This window comes from Pagrus pagrus, assembly GCF_965226575.1.
Source record: "Pagrus pagrus genome assembly, chromosome: 5".
Taxonomy (NCBI): Eukaryota; Metazoa; Chordata; class Actinopteri; order Spariformes; family Sparidae; genus Pagrus; species Pagrus pagrus.
In genome coordinates, this window is record NC_140189.1 from 30,047,546 (window position 1) to 30,066,849 (window position 19,304).

The following is a 19,304-nucleotide window of genomic DNA, read 5'->3' on the forward strand; positions in this document are numbered from 1 at the left end:
CTACTAATCTTTACAGCTCTATAGAAAGCTTTTTTTTTTTTAATGAATATAAGTAAAACATTTTAAAAAATGAAAATGAAAAATAAATTGGATTAAATCAATGCTAATTTTAGGATTCAAACACATTTTGCAAATCAACACCTATCATCAACACTTGCCGCTAGACACTGTGTAGAGTCAGAGAGCTACAAGCATAAAGGCCCATTTAGATGGTCAGAGATATGAGACACACTGCTGAACTCAGCCTCTCCAACAGAATTTGTGGGTTTGTTTGTTTCCACCACTGCATACAGACTGACTTTGAAGTGCCATTGTTATTCTAGTCTGGCCCTGTGGGAAACAATAAAAAACGCTCCCCTAAATCCAATTTATAAGCTGTCAGCTAGGTTGTGTGTCCATGGCAAACTACACTGAGTAGTTCAACACATTAAAGAGACTGAACTGCATCATCTGACCACGCGACCCCAAAAGATTTCTATATACCGTCTGAGGTCATCTGTAAATGCAGTGTATGTTTCACAGGGGGTAAACATGCATGCAGTCAAATCTCTGTCTGAGGACATGCCACCCGGTGGGAGAAGATTCTAAAAAAATAGTGATATCCCAGTGTTTACAAGAAGCAGCCGTCTCCTTCCCTCTTGCTGTTTCAGAAACATTACAGAGCATGTAAACACAGTGGAGATGGACCGTATCTCTCTCATCATTATTTTTTTTTTCCGTCACTCAGGATTTTGAAATGGTGTTGTGCTGTTTCCATATCAGCTCTGATTTACTGAGGAAGATTGGGAAATATGTCCCTCGCACAACTCTGAATGCGGAAAACTTACTTATTACTTTGAATGGAGGTTAGGGAAGCGTGCTCCCTACACTTAGGTAAGAGGGGAAAGAAGAATGCATGTAGTTTTAGTTTAATATGCAAAGGTTTTAAAATATTTCTGAAATATTTCAAAACCCTTGCAAATACAACTGAAGCTCTCAATTTTCGTGAAGAGACCCTTTAAAGGGACAGTTCACCTCAAAGCAAAATTAATATATTTCCTTTTACCTGTAGTGCTATTTATCCTTGTGGTTTTTTGTGTGAGCTACTGACTATTTAGAGGTATCGGCTATAGATATTTCTGCCTTCTCGCACCCTGCTTGCAGTGCTCAAAGCTTCAAAGAAATACATTTGAAAATCAAACAACAATGTCTCTTTCGTGATGTCATGACCCTGTTAGGAAGATAATCCACAGACCTTGTTGTGAGCAGTTTTATGTTTGAACTCTCAGCAACTCACACCAAAACAATCTAAATGGATAGAGGAAAAACATGTACTTCTGATTTTAGGTTGAACTGTCCCTTCAACTGTGACAAAATCTGTTACTTACTGGCGGTATGTCTGTATACGTACTGTAACTCACATGATAACGGTATGAATGACAGGAGAAGGTGTGTTGACAAATGTGTTTAGACAATTAGACAACTTACATGTTTTCCTCTCCAATAATACAGAAAGCAGAGAGAATCTTGACGATCTCTGTCATCATGCCGGTCTGTTTGGGGTCGATGGCTCGTGCCAACAGCAACAGGCTCCGCTCATCTCCCAGGATCCTTTGCAGTCCATACTGTGAGCCATGACAGGGATGAGGTAAGGAGGAGAAAAAGGCCCATTGGGTATAAATAATGGGAGCATTTGCATTCACGGACGAACTTTCACTTCAGGTAAAAAATGAATTACACAAAGAAGCGCTAATGTACGTAAATTCTAGTTAGCCCTAATTTTCTTTTAAGGAGGGACAACGAGGCCATGGGAAAAAAAATGGAGAGGATGATGAATTAATTCAATTCAGGACAGGACTACAGGGACAAATACTTATAGTCTCCTGTACCTTTTAGTCTCCCACAACTGAAGGAATGGGCAGAGATGACCACGTGTGGGGAATAAGTCTAAGAGAAGGAATATCAATAGTCCATCTATCCTTGAAATGTGTGCCACTTTTGAGAAATGAGCCAGACCATCCCAAAAAGGATAATTAAAAGATCCGAGACTGTGGGCTTGAGATGGTAAAATTAGCTTCACTTTACTGTCTCATTATCCTGTGCTTGTCAAGCGTCCACATCCAAATCAGGTTTGGTATTCTGGCCACCTGAGCTATTATTAGATACGTTTAAGTGTACAAAGAGAGGCCTCTTTCCTTGTTTGTGCTCCTTAGTGATTGATACAGAATACTAGACATTAACTTTATCCTTCTACAAGTGAATTCTAACATAATAACATCTTCAGGGCGCTAGCTTTTTTTGAATCACGTAAGGTCATTCAGGATTACTAAGCAATCGTCTTGTACGTATCATAGATTTTAACACAACCTAGATAAGAAGCGGTGGTCAGCCTTGCTTCCAATTTTGCCCGGTGGCCACTTGCAGTATTGCAGCAAAAAATTCCTCTGTGGCCCAAATAACCATATTCTCTCTAGACCAGCATTACTGAAGACATCTGTTAAGCTGTTTAAAGGTCTGTTAAAAATCCTGACATCATCACAATGTAAAGTCTCATATTCAGTTGAGCAATTCCCATTTGATCGAATAGGCGCTGTCTTTGCGTCTAGTTCAACTATATAAATCTATGGTACGTATATTGAAATACATACGAAAGCTGAAATCGCTGTGCTAATGCCATTACCTTGAGTTCACTAGTTACTTATTCTGTATTCTTGAGATAACAAAGATCAAAAAGGGTTCATTTATCTTGTTATCTCAAAAAAAAACAAAAGGTTGATTTCTAAAGATAATTTCCCACGAGAGAACAACTTCTTAAAAGTGGACCATGACACACACACACTGCTCCATGGGGAAGGGTTTGTGAAATTAACTTTGATGATATTCCTTATATAATAGATATGATCATGGCTTACACACATTTGTCAACTTAAAGCAGATGTGTTACTGTCCAGAAGGTTACAACCAAAATAACTCTTGTCAAGAAACTATTAACATTCGTGGGTCAATGTCATAATAAAGAACATAAATAAATAAGTAATAAGTGAGATTGAACTACAGTCAATGTGTTCTGAGCTGACATTTCCAGCTCAAATGAGTGGCTATGCATGCTGCACTCCTGATCTTTTGATAATAACATTATAACTAATAACTAATAATAATCATTTCTTTTGTTTCTCTCGTGATAACAAGTCGATTATCTAGTTTGCTCAACGTAACAGAATCATGCTTGTGATCTGAAATAACGCCATTAAAGCAAAATAATTGCAAGCACGGCCGTTCCTGGCTTCCTTTGATGTGGAGTTCATTATATAATCGATAAGTTGAGTGTCATCGTTCGCTACTACAAACCTTGTTGTTCATGAAAGCTTTCAAGCACTGGATGAGTTTATGCTGGTTCCGTTTGTCAATATTCTCCTGCCTGAAAAGCAAAAACATCGAAAAGGGCATTGTGATTACATTAACAGAACCTGGTATGATTAAAAAAAATATACAATGGTGGGATGTCATGTGGGAGATCACTCACTGCTTCTTGTCCAGGAGCTTCTCCAAAGCATCCAGGAGAAGGCCGAGACCCTCATGACCGAAGTTATTAACCCAACTAGAAAGGAGAGAGAGCAGACAAACAAAAAAATCAGTCACCCAATATTCAGTCAGATTTATTATTGCCCTGCTGGTTTATTGTGAGCCATGTTGATTCACAGAAGGAGGCAAACACAAACAATATTGTATTAAGCTCAGAGGAAATCAGTCATTCAGACTAATATCAAGAGTTTAACACTCACTTGGATAAATTGACTGTTGTAGTTTTTAATTCCTAACAGGGAGCGCTGCAAATCAAAAACCACCCTTCCCTCCCCACTACTGAATACAGTTGGAATGAGTTTGAATTTAAACTGTACCCATCTACAAGCAAATGAACAGCCATCCATCTTAACTAGTGTTCCCATCGCTAAGCAGTTTGTATCGAGGCCCCCCAGTGAGCTGCTATGTTCCTGTGCCAAAAGATTAAGCAATGCAAGAAAGATAACACTGTAATCGATAATGGATCGCGAGAGATAATTGGCTATAAACCGCAGCGTATCAGGAGACGGCAAATGATCCAGTACAGATGAGCCCGTTTGTCTAAGCTCGAGGAAGAGAGAGAGGCAAGAGGAGGGTGGGAGGGACCGTGTGGTCACAGCCAGATTATGTCATTAGTGTCACTTGTTTTCAGGGCGCTAACTGTCAATAACGCAAAATGCATGGAGCAATTTTCTGACATTAACGGGGCATAAGTCAATGATTTATCCCGCCTTTTTGACAATGATTTGAAATAATAATGGTTTGAGTATTAAAGTCATTTGTATTGACTCAGTGAGTTGGAAGAGACCCTCAATTAGGGACGAGATGCATTAGCCGGAGGCAAGTGGCAAAGTTGAGGTGAGGTATTTATGTGATCCGTGACGAAATTAGTACACGCTACAACTCCCCCCACCTACCATCACTCAAATTTCATTAGCAGACAAGCAAAACCAATTTATAAGTTATTGATATTTAGTGTTGTGTATAATGATGATCTGTTTTCTTAATAAAAAACAAAACATCGTAATGTCGCACATTTATAAATGTCTGTTGACAATGAACCTTGCGGTTCCTTCCAGCATGTGCTTTGCACATTTTCTAAGGCCATTAAAGAAGAAAGAACAAAGTGGCTCAGTTTACTGCAGAATAACAATGCAGTTAGATGTATTTGTGATACAGAGGTGGTAGAAGTAAATTAGAGACTGGGACAACAAAGAGGGAGAGGAGGCGACATGACTGAGCGAGCACTATTCAGTAAATCCACAGTCTTTGTTTATGCCCCTTAGTAATGATGGTAAATGTCAGTCTTCAGAGAGCTGGAAATGGAACCAATATTTGTGAAGAAAAATTTGGTTTATTACACAGTGCAACTGCAATATGAGATTTTGGGAATGCTGTGTGCACCAAGGTGTGTGCGAGAACAACACCGGAGAAAGAAAAATGCTTTGTCCTCTGCAATAAGAACAAGTGGAGGCTCCACATAATTATCATGTCATGCTGTGCAAGTAATCAGGTTACCACAGCAAAGAAGGTGGAAATGTATAATATTTGTAGATGAAATGTTTCACTCTACCTTTGAAAGTGTGTATTTATGCTTTAATTAAACCTCTAATCATTTTTGTTAAAGTGATTGCATTTGCACAAATATCTCCTGATCTATAAATGTACTAATTACGACTAAATGCTCACTCTTGTTTAGTTCTTTTTCTTTGCCTCCACTGAGTATTTAGTGGGGTGGGGCTGCAACTGACACACATTTTGATTATTGATAAATATGTTGATTATTGTCATGATTAAGCGATTAATCGTTAAGGTGTTAAGCCTAAAGTGGCATCTTCAAATTGCTTTTATCTTTTCTTTTGTCCAAGCAACAGTCCAAAACCCCAAAAACTCATGTATTATTATTGTATCACAGTAGGTAGAAATCATGTCCATTAAACTTAATGATAACATCAATTAATAAAATAAACAAAGATAGGTATGTTTTCAGGATTATTTTCACAGTGACCCGAACAGAGCAGAAGGGAGGCTCTGCAGGAAAATAAGAGGAACTGAACATCTGGTATGTTTGGAAATGAGCTTTTATACTGTACATACACACACAGGGGTAATTTATTATTATTAAATTCCAAAGGAAGTTTATTGTTTCACTGCACTAATGTCATTTTAAACAGTAAATACTTTCGTTTAACTGTTAAATATCCCGCCTCTGTTACATATCTTTGGATAACCACATTTGTGTACATCGGCGAATATCAGAATGTTTTACTCTAAACCCAGTATTGTTAACATTAATCCAGACAACTCTACACTGAGTAGTAGTGAACAACACTTCGTTACAGCCCTACACTGGTATATTCTGACATCCAAAAGCTTTATCAAACATCACATGAAGAGAGAGCAAAAAACTCGAAGAAGATGAATTCAGAACAAAACACATTCACTCCTGTAGGGAAATATCACAGGTACAGGAACTATTCACAAAACAACTCAAGAGAGCTTAACTAATAAACACCTTGAACAGCGAAGTTGCACTCATTAAAACAGAAGGTAAATTAGAATATTGTGCAACAGATGTTGGTGGGAAAAGTCGAATGCCTGCTCCGTGTTTACCTTCTCTCTATTATTGTTGGACTGAAACTGAATAGACAGATTGGGATTGTCTGTGCAGAATATTTTTCATCAAAAATGTATGTCTTGCTGCAGTTTGCAACATAATGCGGTCGTCCTCAAGGTTTTGAAGGCACTAAATGTTTTGACTCCTCCCTACATCCCAGACTGTCTATCATTTTCTGTCCCCTCACGTATACCCTCAGGTCCTCTGCAGCTTGCCTTCTAAATGTCCCCAAAGTTACCACAAAGAAAATGAGCGATGGTACTTCTACAGTGCTTGTCCTGAGGCTATGAAGTCCCTTGTCTCTGTTCTTTGGAGAGACTCGTGCCTCAGTGGACAGCATACTATTACAACTATCAACACAAAAAAACAATACCAACAACACAACCACAATGACTCCTACGTGCAGTAATGTTACAACCAATCTTAACTGGGTAAGTATTGGCATCAATAAAGGTTACAAGCTTACAGTATTACCAAGGGGTATCCTAATCAGATAACCCTTGTTGCTCAGGAAGTAGGGCAGCAAAACCTGCATTATAAAGGTGGCTACAGCTCATGTTTGGGCAAATATAACAGACTTGTTCCTCGGGGGCCAATGTAGCAATTCAACGATAAAGAAACAAGAGATCGGATCTGTTTCTTATCAGTCTCTTCTCCTAATGTGGGCATACATCCAAAGATTTCATTAACTTGTGGGAGAACTTGTTCATCTAATATTGATGGCTATAATCCTCTAGTTAAGTGCCACCAAATTGTGTTACTTTCTGCAGTCATGTAAATCCCGCAGGCAAAATGAAAAATTCATGGTCGGTCTTAGGGAAGCAATTTCTTTATATTTTGTGTTATTTCTAATGGCATGATGCAATTATGTTGTAGTCATGCTAACGGCTATAAAATGTATGCATTGAAAGCCTCACAGTTAAGCCATAAAACAAGTGTTTAGATATAATCAACATGTTCACGAGCAAGATGTATGCTCACTGAATAATATTTTGGCCTCATCGAAAGTCCATTATGTTGTGGACGTGTCTTTAATATAACAAAGTCAAGATGCCGAGCAGTGAGATGCCAATCCGTCTTTTTTGTGAAATGACATTTGATCCCCAGAAGACCAAAAGGCGTTATTGACTTTCTGACATGCGCTGACATAACAAATGTAGTTATGCATGAGCAAATATTCATCCATCCATCCAATATCTACACTGCTTATCCTTTTCAGGGTCACAGGGGACTCGAGCCTATCCCATCATGCATTTTGTGAGAGGCAGGGTACACCTTGGACAGGTCACCAGCCTATCACAATGCAAACACATACATACGCATAGACAAAGAGGGAGAAAGGCTGGAGAACATACTAAGTCCGCACAGAAACGCCCCTGATGGCCAAGGCAATATTGCTGTGAGGCGACAGTGCCACCATAAGAGAAGATGTGCATGTATATTGGCAAGTGTGCACTTTATATTACCCTGTTTTTTTATGTGTACAGTATTTTCAAGGTAAACAGAAGCGAACCTTTAAAAACTCAATCACCTCCTCGGCCCTTAATTCAGGCACAGCTCACTTCAAACTGCACTCCAAGGTTTTTCTTCTCATGAACAAAATAAGCTGCAGCAGCACTTCAGTTGCTATACTAACTACACAGTCACATAACATTTTTCTTTTTACTCGCTCTGCCACATACATACATGATTGAGTGGACTGAGTGGTAACCCCTAGTACCAGTCCAGGCAGTGTCATGCATAAGGGGAATAGAAGTAGTTACAGCGCACTGTATGTACAGTAGAACTGTGCATTGTTAAATGCGAGGACAGAAATTCAAAGCAAAGGGTGTGGAAAACAACGTGTAGAGTGTGCGTCACGTTCTGCAAATACTTGGCAGGGGAAATGTTGGTACATGATGAAAAGATTACTGCGCATCACCAGCCACAGTAAGTGACTCAACAGCGACGAGAAAAAGTGAGAGGCAGACACTCTCTCAACCTTTCTGTTTGACTGATTGCTGGTCTCGTGTTCAGATGGCTTGTACGCGCTTTGATTTCAGTCTATAGACGAGTTTTATTATTCCATCATGGCTAGGTGGGGAGCTTTGTTATTGAAAGCTTCTGTGCAAGTGCAATATCTTTCATATTGTATTACAGGCAAGGCCATACAACTGTCCCTCTGTGGGACTACTCACCTATTCAGTGCTGCAGTATTCCAGTCGAGGCCCAAAGCTCCGTGCAACAAATAGCTCTGAACATTATAGCTTGAAACCGAGCACCAGCAGTGTCTGCCCTGTGATTTACCATGCCAAACATGGAGCTACATTATACTCTGATCAATTTAATAGCCGGCTGAAATAACTATAAAGCACGGGGCATATCAGATGGCAGATAATAGATATAAATATTAACTGTACATTTTCTGTTCATCACATCTCAAAAATGAGTAATTCCAAAAGAAGCAATTAAGGGCAGTTTTGTTCCTTTTTCTGATGTGTCTTCGATTTATTTGATTTGAAAACAGTTTGTTTACCATAAATTAGATATAATGAAAACTGCATTTGACATGATTTACAACAAGACAGATACAAAATTGGGGACACTTAATATGTCACTTAACACTTGACCCTTAATTAGCATAGATTCTATAAAAAATCTATATGTATGGATATTTCTGATACTTGAATATTTCAGAAGTAGTTGATGGATATGGTAGAACCAAGGTTCCCAAGAAAATGCTTAAAACGCACCAAGTATAACAGACACACTGTGCATCCAGCATTTACACACACCCAGAACCAAAGTCAGTGACCTGTGCTGTCCCTCAAAGGGAACAAGGGGAGGCTCATGTCTGTTGCATGTAACTCCAGGTAACATGCACTCTTTTCATCCAAATGACAGGAGCTCAGTCACTCCACTTAGCTCTCCAGATATTATCTCAGCTCTCTGGTTGGCACAGTTCATAAATATAATGCATTGCAGCATGGAACTAATTTGCCTTTTACTTTACTGATAAACTATTTCAGGAAATGTGTTCTCTTCAGCTGATATTTCATAATAATATACATGTAATGTAGAAATGAACTGAGCCACTGCAAAGGAAATGTTCAAATAAAAACAAAAATGAAATGGGATATCGGTACTAAAGCCAGTACCACAGTCTGCGGACAATATTCCTGGTGTCAGCACTACAAGAATGTGATTGCTGGCATAGAAAAGCAAGCATAGGAACAAAAGCGGTGCAGTGCTCAAAAGGAGCACTTTGAACTTCTAATGGCATTTGATTCTCAGCTTGATTCCAAATCGTGGTTCTAAGAAAGAGCCTACGACATAAATGTTCGACATTTCCTGGTGGAACTGAAGGTGCTTATGTGTGTCTCCTTGTGTGTCTGTATGCACAGTGATGCAAAGCAAAACTCAATGGAGGCAGTAATCTGTACGTGTGAGACACTGGGGAGTGCAGGTCTCTATCAGAACTGAATCAGCGAGGAAGTGCAGCCGGCTGACAGCACACCATGCTCCCTAGTCACTTTGAAATGACCCCCCGCGGAGAGCAAAACACTCTGGAAATTTCTAATTATCCCCTGAACGCCACCAAGGATTCCTATGTAACAACCCTCACTGCTGCTGGGTGAAGGTATACAGAAACCAGCAGTACTACCGGTGGATTGCAGGTTGATTAGACCAATTAATGTAACTGTTCAGTACACTGTGAATCTGTATGTGTCGTGTGGAAGATCACAGTGAGGATCATCACGTTTGATGTGATGTATCTGCACATTCCTCAGGCTTCTGCAGAGATGAGTTTCATCTTTCAGGGAGGAGAAGGAAATGCAGTGGCAAGCACTTCTTTGAAGGAACGGATTCTATTTTCAAAGCCATAAAGTTGCCATTTAGTTCAAGTCGCTGTCACCTTATACAGTAGATGTATAAAACCCCTTGCAGAGTGTCAGTGTACGTCTCCCAGAATGTGTGCATAAGTTTGTGTTATCATTTGATATCTGCTGAGAACTACTAAAACATTCGGACAGCTTTGCAGCTTTCCCAGATCCTGGAGCAGACGAGACGTCTTCAGAAGGTTGGGAAAGTTGATAAATGCTTTTATTCCTTAGCTCAAAACTGGGAACAAAAATGTGTCACTCTGTCAGTTTGGACCAGATGGGACAGATTTCCGGCTCAGATATGGGCTCAAGTCATGTGGGATTCTGGGAAATGCTCCACGTAAGAGAAAAAAATATATAATGCATATATTTTAGCAATTTTGTCAAGCTGTACTGTTTGAATGCATGTTAACACCCAGAAATGCAGCATACTGTATTGTGTCCAGAGGCACCATGGTAATTGGACAGCATTTATATATAGTTGTTTTAGTCTGCCAATTACTCAAAGCACTTTATAACACATGTCGCAATCACCCATTCACACAAACAGCCATTTGGGATTCTTTTCTTGCCCAAAGACACTTCAAGCAGACTGGAGTAGCTGAGGATCAAACCAACGACCTTCTGATTAGTGGACGGCCCCCTCTACCTCCAGAGCCACAGTCGCCCCAAAATTTGTCCTTCAAAAATTCAGAAACAGATATTTCTGAATTATGTATGTATCACTTTGGGGCTGTAGCCGATATGGGTATCTTGGAGGTTAACAGATGGTGTCATAAAATGAAATAGGCATCACTCTTAAAATATACCCAGACACTGAGGACATTTATGTCTTCAAAATCGTTTTCACTGCCTCTGAGGAAGAATAGGACGAACGTCGACGTTGAAGTCAGCCGCAAGGGTAAAAAGTAGTTAACTTGCTCATTTCTAACTGCCGGTCACGTCTGTTGAAGACAGTGTCGTAACATTTGTGCCAAATTTAACAGTCAAATAAAACTCTTTGGATGCTATAAAACAAGACTGATTGCACCATCCTGACAACAAAAATTGTGGATTCACTAATGAGTGAGAATTACTTCTGTTGCTTTAAAAAAACTCAGGAGCAGGAAAATCGTTGCCTTCAGACTTCTGCAACATGGTCATGTAATTTCCAAATCGTTCCTGTCTTATTTCTCCTTGACAAGTGACAGAGCAAACCAGTCTGAGGCCTGGAGGGTGAACTTGGTTTGTAATAACACTGGGAGTCAGGAGAGTAGATTCCACCAGCGTAGTGGAAAGAAAATTACCCCACTGGAAAGCTTCCACCTTCACTTTACTTCTCTGGGGTTGTATTTTAGAGCCCTGACAGGTTAGATTGTTGGATATCTTGTGTCTCTCCTCCTTCCTTCCTTCCTCATTCCTTCCTGGAAGATGTTAAATCTTGATCGCCATGGTGGCAAAAAAAAATCAAATTGCTATTTTTCCATTACTCTACAAAGTGATGGGCTGGGAAGAGATGGTGCTTGATCCAGAAATTTCAAAGGCGTCAGACTGTCATGTGTCCTGAGGTAGCCTGTCCCCCTCGAACTCCACGTAGGACATCTGGGTTTTTTTAAGGCTATATTTAAAATTTCCAAATTGACAAGGAGTCTGATTGAGCTTACAAAAGCACTGTCCAGGGTAACAAAGTGAATCAAGAGGATCAATTATGGATGATTCACCGAGATAGGGAGCTATTTCCACATCAAAAATGACAGAGTTGAAACGGTTATTCATCTCTGTGAAGAATCTGTGTTGGACAGAGCCAGCCCATTGATGTCTACTGTACCTAAATCCTCACACGAGTACCATTCATCAGTGCAGTATTAGCTCATTGCCACTACTCACACTTTACGCCTGTGCCAGACAAGATTTCTGGCCGAAGCTGTCAGGGGTGTATACTGTATACAGCCTGTGAGACGTTTAGATTCTCACATTTGTTCTAACAGCTGGACAGATGGACAAGCTCCTTTGTGCTGCTGTTATTGGCTGCTGTGCACACAGAGGACTAAGGAGGCCAGCGGAGGGTAGAGTTGAGCATATATGAAGATCAGTTAGTGCTGCTAATAAAAGAATATTTGTGCCAAGGGAGTGGCTTTTTGGCACCTTTTTGTCTTGGTTTTAATTCTTTGAGTACATATAAAATGTAATGGCAATCAAGTTCAGTAATACCTTTTCACCTTTAACTAGGCATTTCACAATTTAAATAAAAGAGAGTAGGATTAGACTGTAGTTATATGACCAGAACTATTATTTATAGACCACCTAAGAGTTCTTTTGACTATTAGACTCACAGATCATGAGATGAAGGATTTTGAGTTCTTTGAAGGTTTTTGCTCCATCATTATACAATGGGAACCACCACCGTGCTTGGCAGAAATTCCAGTGTTTCTCAGTGTGTTTTCTTCAATGCTTTATCAAGCTGGGCATTAGGACAGACAGTCAATGGGACGAGCAGCTTTCTGTTAGCGGGCATAGTAACTTCAAAGCTCGTAAAAAGCCCATTACTAGTGTTCCATGCAACCCTTTGCTGCTCAGCTCGAAGCATTCAACTGAGAAAAGCTGGTGAGACTGATTCAGACTCAGAGACACCCTGTGTGGCGGAGCAGCAAGATCATCACAACAACCCACACCTTGAGTACCAAGACACAGAGAGAAACTCTGGTGTCAGCAAATGTCTCCCGCCTCCACAAAAAAAAAAGACCCCCACAAGAAAATGCCCCCGAGAAAATGTCTGACTTGTACCGTGAAGATTTCACATAATGAAAAGTTAGGAGCCCAGTTCAATTTTGCTTAAATATGTCTTAGGGATCTGAGAGCTTGCAGATCTAATATGGAAGTCACTGTCGGGATTTGACAGAGTCATAGTGTAATGCTGAAGGCTGAACATAGGGAACTCCGAAGCTGGGGACATGGATGTGTGCTCTGCTGCCCAAAACCACTAAAACCGCTCTCCTATTTTTATATTAGAAAGTCAATTGATAGAGCAGCAGCTGAGTTAGATCAGAGGAAGCGAGCTTTAACCTTACTGCTGCAGAGCTGAAATGAATCTGACTGAAATGATCAAACTAAGTGTAAATGGGGGGGTATGCCAGATCTTGTAAAGACAAAATTTAAAAGTACATGACAGAAAATAAAAAAATAAAATGTGTGTTGCCTATTGAGAGATTTAATTCCTTGATATATTTTTTTCATGGATCTAATCACAGTTTTCACATGTGCGAGACAGAGAGGAAATAAACTGAGAAATGACAGTGAATAAGAATGCCGGACTGAGACACAGCAGGATTTCTCTCCCACTAAATGGAAAAATAAGAGGGTTGTAATTTTCTGTAAGTTGGCATCTTACTCACGTCAGTGGATTAAGAAATTAATGAAAAGTGGCTAGTCAATCTGACACTTCTAAATTAAGAAGAGAGTATCCAAATGAAAAAATTAAAAGGGAGAGAATGAAGTAGGGGATAAATAATTGGCTGGGGAAATTTTTGACAGAAAGAGAAGTGGAAAACATGGCAGCTGAGGAGAAGATAGTGGAAGCAGCGGATGCTCCAGGCGATGCCATCTGTGGGTGGATCTGCAAAGGCTGCATGCCACACACCTGTGTGGAACTGCCTGGGAGATAAGGCCCTCAGCACAATGGCCCTGTGGCCACCTGTGCTGCCAAACAGGTGCACAGCCTAGCCAATTAAACTATTAGACAAACACAGGCCTCTGGGAGCAAATTAGCAGGCTGCCCAAACATCAGAGGAAAAACAAAAAGCAATGGTAAGCACTCACTGTGAAGAACAACAACACTTTGATGGGGAGACTTTCATTTCATCGTATAGAATTAAGTTTAACGTTTCACAACACAAAGCACTGGTTTCCATTGAAATCATGACGTGAATGTCAAAATGTTTTTCAGCACAGACCACAAAATGTATTCCTCTATAATGGATATAATAATTGCTTCAGTGTATTAAGGGCTATATTTAGCTATTATAAAGAGTGACGCATGTTTCTTGAGTCAGAGGTGCCTATAGACAGAGAGGTTGGACTACATACAAGAGGGCATATGGCAAACAAGAGTTAGATAGCTGTATTAATCATGTAAGCTATTGAGTACAATTTGTGTGTGATCAAATGGCCTACTTGCCACACATTGCTGTGCTTTAACTGATCCTCATTTGAAACACCGATTGTATAATTAGCTCATGACTAAGTAGATTTTTGCACAAGAATCAACTTAAAAATATTTGAACTTTTCCTGCCAGGGACAATGCACGGAGCTATTTGTATCTGTCAAACTAAAAAACTCTGTAAATCTGTAAATCGCTTCTTTGTCTGCCTGTCTTAGTTTTCTTTAATGAAAACAATCATGAACATTTTCTTGCCCTTGATATAACCTCCATGAGAAGACAGATGAGTTTACGTTTTTAGAAGTGTTAATCCTTCAAGAATAATAACATTTATCTTCTGTCATAACATCTGTCTTAGTATTTGTATCTTGCCGACAAGCTTTACAGCTCTCCTGCAGTCCTCAACCATCACATGTTGGCGGATTTTATACAATATTTTAATTCTCTAGATCAAGAAGTCATATTAAATAATGATATTTTTATTTTACTTCAAAGCCATGTAAGAGTTGAGGAACAACAGATACGCATTCCTCTGAGATTTCCGTTCGATTGAGAACAGATTCTTCCAACACTAAAATGGTTGATAAATCCAGACCCCAACATTAAAATTCTGCTCTTTACCACCAGATCGTTTGAACACAGGCAAGACAGTCTTAAACAAAGTTTGTCTAGCCTTTTCAGCTGTGAGAAAACTAGAAAGTAATCAGCTCTCGGCTATACTCCGGCATTTATGTTGGAATGGGAGTCTGTCTCTATAATGAGAAATGCTTCAGTGTTAGACACTATGAGGTATAACTAGGAAAATAAAATAAATGGTAGCATATCCACAAATTATCCATTTGTAAAAGCTGGCCACCTTATCATTATTCGAAAAAAATGTAAATTAAAACAAGCATAAATGCACTGTTCTGTCCTCTACTTCATGGTTATTTTCAGTATACGATAACATACCGTACAAAGGTTACATTAACATAGTGGAGTCAGAAGAGTAGCAAACCAAATGTGGATTTCCTGTGTGTTGTGATCCATGACAATTAGGTGCATTCATACTGTATTAATTATGAGTAACCTTATCCATGCTTCAAGAAAACAATCAGTCCCTTTCCCAAGACAGAAATACTGACAGGCGTAAAGACGAGCAAGGGGAACCTGTGTTTCACTCGCACTGTCCCCCTGAGCACACACACCCAAAGTTGGCTTTCTCCCTGGATGGACCTGGTCATCAGTTGGAGATAATTCCTCCATAAAGCTCCTTTGCATCCTGGTCAAAGGCTCAGCTATTTGAAAACACCCATAGACCAAGCCTAGCCTTATTTACATCCCCCAGGCACCAGTCGGCCTTTCTGTATGGAGAGGCTGACTTGACTCCCCACAGAGACTGAGACCTTACAGCGCTGCAATCATCCGAGGGATACTTACTTTGCTATTCATTACAGTACATAACATACTTTATGTAAAACCAAGTCAGAACCCACTGTCAAATCACGTATTGATGTTGTTCGAGACCAGCAAAGTGTTGGTGCCACCCGGGAAACTTGCTTCAAGAGTAGGCACTGGCTCGGAAATACCTGAACTGCCTTTGTCGAAAAGGGGTAGCTGAGGGCATGAGGACACTGTGTGGCAGCAAGTTGTCATGCTGTATTGTAGGACTTGTAACTCATGATTAAGATAATAAATATATATATATTTATATAATAATATTATCATTAAGAAACCATTTACCAAGTTTTTACAAAGTAGAGACATTTTCTCATAAGCTTACAAACAATCAGTCTTGTTTTTGCAACCAGTGGAGTTGCCCCCTGCTGGCCACTATAAATAATGCCAGTTTAAGGCGCTTCTGCGTTGGCTTCACTCTTTTGACTCTTTGTAAACTTCGCAAATTGAGTAAAACCACTCTCAGGTTGATCCCCTTGGTTGGTTTAATTCCTCTCCCAAGTTTACTGGAAGAAGAGGGTGACTATCAATAAAAATATCCACTGTAATTTCCATATGTGAATGGGTGTGGTGACTATCTGTTGGTGGAGTGAATGTGCAGGGTTAAGCATACAACTCTTTGTCTCTCTTACCTTGGTTAAGGCAGGATAGAGCAGTAATGGTAGTAGTAGCGCACAGATTAAATAAAAGCACCTTTGGGGCCATGCTGGCGGTCCTTTCTCTGTATCCAAGGTGAACATAAAAAACTATTCCACTTATCCGATGACCATCTAATATGCACCATTCATTGATTCACATTAAGAAACATCTCCTCAACAGTAGGCTGGTAAATAATTTAAAGGATCCGCTGTCACTAAGAGTTCCGTTGTACTAGTGGGACCAAATTAAAATTGAAGATCCCATTTACAGGAGAGAAGGTAGAGAATTTGGGTAACAAGCAGAGACAAGGCTCACAAAATCAGTGAGGCCTTGTAATGAATGACTAAGGAACCAATCGAGGCTCAACAGGACAGAGTTGAGAACCACAAAAAAATCAAATAACATCTGACAACAGTTTTATGTAGGTTTTTAACAGAATAAAGAGAAGAAGTGCAAGCACTGGCTATTTTTTAGTTTGGTAGCTTAGAGGCAGGCACATGACAAAGAGCCACATTCTTATTAAGGTCTCAGAATGGCTGGCTTTCTGATGTGGGAAAACTAGACCTATCTATTAGAGTGTAATGGACAGAGTGGTCTGGAATGACTCCCGGTGACTGTAAGCTTGTGCTCGTTTGGTCAGCTGCACCATTCACTATGCTTGTTTAAAAGTTGATGTTTCTTGTCTAACCTAGCAGATCAATCCACATGGAACAGGTCCAATGAGATTCCTCTGCATACATCTAATTAGAAACAGATGTTTAACAGAAGACACCCCCCTGCTCTACTGAAAGCCGATAACATATTGGATAAGCCATATTTTCTCTCTTCAAAGTGTACATAAATAGACAACGGAGTAAACTGTCTGAATTGTCAAGAGTAAAAATACATTTTTGTTCATCATTAAGACATTTCAGGGGCGTGCCTACTTAGTTGTCAGTTTATTAGGTACACCCACACAGCCCTGCGATAAATACTACCTTTATGAAGGTTGTTTTCAATTTTTGTTTAAACTGTTTAAGTTGCTGTTGGGCTGTATCACATTAAACAGAGAGGTGTTTCTGATATAAATGAGCTGGACAAAATGATAGAAACACCTGTCAGCAATGCAATAGGTCGTTTGCAGCCACGTGATTCCGATGACAAGTGAACTCCAGATGAAGGTCAGAAGTGAAAAGCATTTGTCTAATTAGCAAATGTACATTTCAGTATATTAGTTGGAAAGTATAACCAGCATGAAAGAAAAAAATTCTGGTTCTTCCCACTCCCGGTTTTTTTGACAGAATTTGTTAATCCCACCTTCTTCTTTTTTTCAGAAGACTGATAAAACTGTATCAAGCTTAACTGGCAAATATTAAAAATATTTATACCACAATAGTTCAGGCTGTGCAAATCTGTTGTGTGTGCTAGTAGTTTCCTCTAGACAGCAATGTCCATAACTTTGTGGAGTGATGTTTTATCCTAATTATTGTGGGACAGGTTCAGCACCACGACACTTTATAGTCTTTTTACAGTTTTGTATAAAGAAATGAGACCTCTTTGTGTTAAAACTCCCAGTACAAGTCCCAGTTTTACAGTGTGAGAGAAAAGCTTGAGTTACTAACCTGACAGGGTTGCTAGTGAGAGAAACTCTGAGGGACTCCAGACAGTTGAGCAGCTTTTCTTCTGTGATGCCAGAACGCAGCTCATGGACGTATTCCTGGGATGAAAGTGTACACTCATGCTTGCTGTTTCTTAGTCCACCCTGAAAACAAAATATCAACAGGACAGTTATTAGATTACGATCATACACTATGGCCTCAGCACCTATAAACACTGAAATAACACCAGTGTATTATTTACATTATACAGCCTCCTAAATGCATACTGTAGAAAGGGTAAAGAAAAATCAAAGGCAAAAAAAAAAAAAAAAAATACACAATAAACCTTCATTTTCTGTCACGTTGAATCAGATCGGTAAGAACAGACTCAACAATACCATGAAGATGACATTATACTGCAGAGTGAGAGTCTTCAGATCTCAGTCGGTGAAGTTGTTGAAAAGTTGTTTGGACTTAAATTTGGATTCTCACAAAGGTGATATTGATAAAAGCTTATAAACACGTCTACAGTTTTGAAAAAAGGATGAGTGAGTGTATAGCTATGTGTATGCCAATTTCTCTTCTTCTCAATCAGCCAATACTCTAATGACAGACTGCGCTCACTGAGAGTCGAACATCGCCTCTACTTGCTATCTGCAGCCCCTCCTGTTTGAAGTAAATGGATTCTTGTGTATAATCTCCACAGAGGACTCCAGGGACGTGTTGCTACAGTGATGCTTACACAATGAGACTACCTATTGGCAGCAATACACACACTTACGCCACAGCAGGAAAACGCACATTTACACACTCGCTCTCCCAACACACAGTGAAGGCAGCATTGAACATTACATTGAGCTACAGCTTGATTTCAAAAAGTTACCGATTGATTGAATCAATTATGTTATCTCTTTATCTCCAGGCTAAAAGATCAAGTTTTTGTTAAATTAGTCATTTTCAGGTTCTGTTGTGAAAATGAGCTACACATTTCGGGTGGGGGTTGAGTCAAGGTACCAAACAAAACAAAATTGCAAAACACACTGCAGACACATTATCACATATGCCTGAACCAGCCTGCTAGACGACATCATCTTTACTGTGTTCATCCCTGGACTGCTGGTTCCCCACTAAGTGAGCTGTGCTAATAGGCAGTTTGGAAAGTAATAAGCTAGCTCATTTATCTGGAGAAAAGAGAGGCCTGCTGCTCTCCCACAATGCACAGTCAACATGAAAGAGACCCTTTTTTTTTTTTTTTTTTGCAGAACAGCAGCAGTTTATGAACAGCAAGCTACCAATAAGTCTTCGCTTTAAGTGTAAACTGAGTTCATAGTTTGATTGTCTCCATAATGACAAGAAGTATTTATTTGATAAAGGCTGGTGTAAAATCATGTTTGGTAACCTGCAGAGGAGATTGATGCAAAAACCAAGCAGAATTGGTGCCTTTTCCAGTGTGAAGCAGTATCAAAACTGTTTTTTGTTTTCTTTTCACTATTCA

The 19,304-nt window shown here is 39.6% G+C and overlaps 1 protein-coding gene across 8 annotated transcripts in view; it reads right to left on the reverse strand.

Moving 5' to 3' along the window:
• Nucleotides 1-19,304, reverse strand: part of diaph2 (diaphanous-related formin 2) — a 397,495-nt gene that overhangs the window by 271,904 nt on the left and 106,287 nt on the right. For all 8 annotated transcript variants that reach the window (XM_084353751.1, XM_084353750.1, XM_084353752.1 and 5 more), the window contains 4 exons: nt 17,834-17,973; nt 3,503-3,577; nt 3,328-3,397; nt 1,468-1,604 (listed from right to left, as the gene is read on the reverse strand). In XM_084353751.1, coding sequence (XP_084209877.1) covers nt 1,468-1,604; nt 3,328-3,397; nt 3,503-3,577; nt 17,834-17,973 — 422 coding nt within the window. The remainder of the gene's footprint in view (nt 1-1,467; nt 1,605-3,327; nt 3,398-3,502; nt 3,578-17,833; nt 17,974-19,304) is intronic.